Source organism: Oncorhynchus kisutch, linkage group LG8 (genome assembly GCF_002021735.2).
Source record: "Oncorhynchus kisutch isolate 150728-3 linkage group LG8, Okis_V2, whole genome shotgun sequence".
Taxonomy (NCBI): Eukaryota; Metazoa; Chordata; class Actinopteri; order Salmoniformes; family Salmonidae; genus Oncorhynchus; species Oncorhynchus kisutch.
In genome coordinates, this window is record NC_034181.2 from 5664705 (window position 1) to 5670704 (window position 6000).

General features: G+C 44.5%; 1 protein-coding gene across 1 annotated transcript in view; it reads left to right on the plus strand.

Annotated features, from left to right (window-relative positions):
• The window catches only part of wdfy3 (WD repeat and FYVE domain containing 3), a 217582-nt gene that overhangs the window by 153438 nt on the left and 58144 nt on the right, over positions 1 to 6000 (plus strand). The window contains 3 exon segments of the mRNA XM_031829582.1: positions 2122 to 2351; positions 3300 to 3409; positions 3814 to 3996. Of these exon segments, the coding sequence (XP_031685442.1) occupies positions 2122 to 2351; positions 3300 to 3409; positions 3814 to 3996 (523 nt within the window).

Consider the following 6000-nt stretch of genomic DNA (forward strand, 5'->3'; position numbering starts at 1 on the left):
TTAGTTATATTACATTAGTTACATTAGTTACATTACATTAGTTATATTACAGCAGTTTTATTTTTTTTCCCCTTTATTTAACCAGGCAAGTCAGTTAAGAACATATTCTTATTTTCAATGACGGCCTGGGAACAATGGGTTAACTGCCTGTTCAGGGGCAGAACGACAGATTTGTACCTTGTCAGCTCGGGGGTTTGAACTCGCAACCTTCTGGTTACTAGTCCAACGCTCTAACCACTAGGCTACGCTGCAAGTTACATTACAGTAGTTACATTACAGTAGTTACATTACAGTAGTTATATTACAGTAGTTATATTACAGTAGTTACATTACAGTAGTTACATTACAGTAGTTATATTACAGTAGTTATATTACAGTAGTTATATTACAGTAGTTATATTACAGTAGTTACATTACAGTAGTTACATTACAGATTACAGTAGTTACATTACAGTAGTTACATTACAGTAGTTATATTACATTAGTTATAATATTATATAGACACTGTGTATAGAAATACAACATATGCAGTTCCTGTTTGTGGGTGTCCCAGGACTGTAAACAGTCTGATTTACAGCAGTACAGTACTCAGAAACAGTCTGATTTACAGCAGTACAGTACTCAGAAACAGTCTGATTACAGCAGTACTCAGAAACAGTCTGATTTACAGCAGTACTCAGAAACAGTCTGATTTACAGCAGTACAGTACTCAGAAACAGTCTGATTTACAGCAGTACAATACTCAAACAGTCTGATTTACAGCAGTACTCAGAAACAGTCTGATTTACAGCAGTACAGTACTCAGAAACAGTCTGATTACAGCAGTACAGTACTCAGAAACAGTCTGATTTACAGCAGTACAGTACTCAGAAACAGTCTGATTTACAGCAGTACAGTACTCAGAAACAGTCTGATTACAGCAGTACAGTACTCAGAAACAGTCTGATTACAGCAGTACTCAGAAACAGTCTGATTTACAGCAGTACAGTACTCAGAAACAGTCGGATTTACAGCAGTACTCAGAAACAGTCTGATTTACAGCAGTACAGTACTCAGAAACAGTCTGATTTACAGCAGTACAGTACTCAGAAACAGTCTGATTACAGCAGTACTCAGAAACAGTCTGATTTACGGCAGTACAGTTCTCAGAAACTGTGATTTACAGCAGTACAGTACTCAGAAACAGTCTGATTACAGCAGTACAGTACTCAGAAACCGTCTGATTTACAGCAGTACAATACTCAGAAACAGTCTGATTTACAGCAGTACTCAGAAACAGTCTGATTTACAGCAGTACTCAGAAACAGTCTGATTTACAGCAGTACTCAGAAACAGTCTGATTTACAGCAGTACAGTACTCAGAAACAGTCTGATTTACAGCAGTACAGTACTCAGAAACAGTCTGATTACAGCAGTACTCAGAAACAGTCTGATTTACGGCAGTACAGTTCTCAGAAACTGTGATTTACAGCAGTACAGTACTCAGAAACAGTCTGATTACAGCAGTACAGTACTCAGAAACCGTCTGATTTACAGCAGTACAATACTCAGAAACAGTCTGATTTACAGCAGTACTCAGAAACAGTCTGATTTACAGCAGTACTCAGAAACAGTCTGATTTACAGCAGTACAGTACTCAGAAACAGTCTGATTACAGCAGTATAGTACTCAGAAACAGTCTGATTTACAGCAGTACAGTACTCGGTTTGACTCAACTAACCAGCAAATGAATGAGTTAATTGAATCAACAAGCCAACCTTCACGTCTCTCCCAGACTTACTCAACTGAACCAATAGAGCTTTAGGTGAAACACAGCCGTGTGATTTATAAGTAGATGTAGGCCAGCAGTGTGCATGACTGGAGTGGTACTGCTTTGAAACAAGAGGATTTAGTCAGATTTCAAACATGTACTTAATCAGTCCTCAGAATCCATTGGCTGTTATAAAACAGGACTATTGTTTACACTCTCCGCCAAACCCTACGGTAGGATGTCTTAACCCCAATCAACTCTCTGGAGAAGAAAGGCCCTTTCTACAACCACCTCTCAGGCATCGCAGACCATAGATCATAAGACAAGTCTTTCTTAAAAAATGTTCCACCTCTCTTTTCTCCCGTTTCCAGTCCAAGAGGAGGTCGCAGAGTCTGTCTCTGGACTCTCTCTATCACTGTCTGAACCGTACGGTCCTGTACCAGCTGTCTCGACCTCACAAGACCGTACCTCAGCAGGTAGCTCTGCTGGACTCTCTACGGGTGTTGACCGTCAACCGTAACCTGGTACTGGGACCGGGCAACCACGACCAGGAGTTTGTAGCCTGTCTGGCTCACTGCTTCATCAACCTGCACGTTGGGAGGTAGGTCTGGGACTGGAGGTGGGTCTGGGACTGGAGGTGGGTCTGGGACTGGTCTGGGACTGGAGGTAGGTCTGGAGATGGGTCTGAGACTGGAGGTGGGTCTGAGACTGGAGGTGGGTCTGAGACTGGAGGTGGGTCTGAGACTGGAGGTGGGTCTGAGACTGGAGGTGGGTCTGAGACTGGAGGTGGGTCTGAGACTGGAGGTGGGTCTGGGACTGGAGGTGGGTCTGGGACTGGAGGTGGGTCTGGGACTGGAGGTGGGTCTGGGACTGGAGGTGGGTCTGGGACTGGGGGTGGGTCTGGGACTGGAGGTGGGGTCTGGGACTGGAGGTGGCTCTGGGACTGGTCTGAGACTGGAGGTGGGTCTGAGACTGGAGGTGGGTCTGAGACTGGAGGTGGGTCTGGGACTGGAGGTGGGTCTGAGACTGGAGGTGGGTCTGAGACTGGAGGTGGGTCTGGGACTGGAGGTGGGTCTGAGACTGGAGGTGGGTCTGGGACTCGAGGTTGGGTTTGTGCGTCTGTCTGTTTTAGCTAGCTAGCTAGCTTACTTAGTTATTGTCTTGCTTCTTCATGCATTCTTGAATTCATTGCATTGCTCAAGACATTTATAGCATCTGTGTGTCCTGATCAGTGAGTTTGAGGCCTTATGAAGTGTTGAGCTGGCTAATCGAATGACAACAGGCTGCAAAAATTGCAGTTAGCTTAGTCCTATGTATGGGTGAGTGGTATATGCTGGCTGACTCTCTCCTCTTCTGTCCCGCTCTCTTTCTCTCTCCTCTCCTCTTCTGCTCTCTTTCTCTCTCACTCTCTCTCTCCTTCTGTCTCTCTCCTCTGTCTCCCTCCTCCTCTCTCTCTCTCTCTCTCTCTCTCTGTCTCTCTCTGTCTCTCCTCTCTCTGTGTCTGTCTCTCTCTCTCTCTCTCTGTCTCTCTCTCTCTGTCTATGTGCAGTAGTGTGGAGGGTTTTGGTTTGGAGGCAGAGGCTCGTATGACCACCTGGCACGTCATGATGCCCGCTGAGAATGGACCTGATAACAGACACAGCCAGGAAGTTAGCGAAGGTAACATAACGTCTGTCTGCCTGCCTTTCTGTCTGTCTCTCTTTCAAAGTGTGTTTCTATGTGTGTGTGTCCCTAACTCCTGTCCTGTCCCCCAGGTCGCCAGCTGCTGCTGAAGACAGTAAACCGTGTGTCCCTAACTCCTGTCCTGTCCCCCAGGTCGCCAGCTGCTGCTGAAGACAGTAAACTGTGTGTCCCTAACTCCTGTCCTGTCTCCAAGGTCGCCAGCTGCTGCTGAAGACAGTAAACCATGTGTCCCTAACTCCTGTCCTGTCTGTCCCCCAGGTCTCCAGCTGCTGCTGAAGACAGTAAACCATGTGTCCCTAACTCCTGTCCTGTCCCCCAGGTCGCCAGCTGCTGCTGAAGGCAGTAAACCGTGTGTCCCTAACTCCTGTCCTGTCCCCCAGGTCGCCAGCTGCTGCTGAAGGCAGTAAACCGTGTGTGGACAGAGCTGATGCACAGCAAAAGACCCATGTTGGAGGACATCTTTAAGGTATCCCTCCCCACCAACGACAGAGGACATGTAGATATCAGCACCGCTCGGCCTGCCCTGGAAGAACCTGCCCTGAAGAGCTGGCAGAACCACCTGGGTGAGAAAAGACACACACATCTAGACAGACGACACTCACACACAGAGACGAAAACACAAACACATACTGTGTATTCAAATAGTATTCAGACTCAATGACTTTTACCACATTTTGTGTTACAGCATCATTCTAAAATGGATTCAATAGTTATTTTTCCCTTCATCAATCGACACACAATACCCCATAATGACATCACAATACCCCATAATGACATCACAATACCCCATAATGATATCACAATACCCCATAATGATATCACAATACCCCATAATGATATCACAATACCCCATAATGACATCACAATACCCCATAATGACATCACAATAACCCATAATGACATCACAATACCCCATAAAGATATCACAATACCCCATAATGACATCACAATACCCCATAATGATATCACAATACCCCATAATGATATCACAATACCCCATAATGGCATCTCAATACCCCATAATGACATGACAATACCCCATAATGACATCACAATACCCCAATAATGACATCACAATACCCCATAATGACATCACAATACCCCATAATGACATCACAATACCCCAATAATGACATCACAATACCCCATAATGACATCACAATAACCCATAATGACATCACAATACCCCATAATGACATCACAATACCCCATAATGACATCACAATACCCCATAATGATATCACAATACCCCATAATGGCATCTCAATACCCCATAATGACATGACAATACCCCATAATGACATCACAATACCCCAATAATGACATCACAATACCCCATAATGACATCACAATACCCCAATAATGACATCACAATACCCCATAATGACATCACAATACCCCATAATGGCATCTCAATACCCCATAATGACATGACAATACCCCATAATGACATCACAATACCCCAATAATGACATCACAATACCCCAATAATGACATCACAATACCCCAATAATGACATCACAATACCCCATAATGACATCACAATACCCCATAATGACATCACAATACCCCATAATGACATCACAATACCCCCAATAATGACATCACAATACCCCAATAATGACATCACAATACCCCATAATGACAAAGCGAAAACAGGTTTTTGCAAATGTATAAAAAAAAAAAAAAAAAAGCGGGAATGTTACATTTACGTAAGTATTTCAAACTCTTTACTTTGTTGACGCACGATTACAGCCTCAAGTCTGAAAAACATCCCCTAGGCATGATGCTGCCACCACCATGCTTCAGGGATGGTGCCAGGTTTCCTACAGACGTGACGCTTGGCATTCCAGCCAAATAGTTCAATCTTGGTTTCATCAGACCAGAGAATCTTGTTTCTCATGGTCTGAGAGACCTTGCGGTGCCTTTCGGCAAACTCCAAGCGGGCTGCCGTACCTTTTTACTGAGGAGTGGCTTCCATCTGGCCATTCTACCATAAAGGCCTGATTGGTGGAGTGCTACATAGATGGTTGTCCTTCTGGAAGGTTCTCCCATTTCCACAGAGGAACCCTGGAGCTCTGTCAGAGTGACCATCTGGTTCTTGGTCACCACCCTGACCAAGGCCCTTCTCCCCCGATTGCTCAGTTTGGCCGGGCGGTCAGCTCTAGGAAGAGTCTTGGTGGTTACAAACTTCTCCCATTTAAGAACGATGGAGGCCACTGTGTTCTTGGGGACCTTCAATGCTGCAGATATTTTTTGGTACCCTTCCCCAGATCTGTGCCTCAACACAATCCTGTCTCGGAGCTACGGACAATTCCTTCGACCTCATGGCTTGGTTTTTGCTCTGACATGCACTGTCAACTGTGGGATCTTATATAGTCAGGTGTGTGCCTTTCCAAATCATGTCCAATCAATTGAATTTAGCACAGGTGGACTCCAATCAAGTTGTGGAAACATCTCAAGAATGATCAATTGAAACAGGATGCACCTGAGATCAATTTCAAATTTCATAGCAAAGAGTATTTATGTAAATAAGGTATTTCTGTTTTTATTTGTAATACATTAGC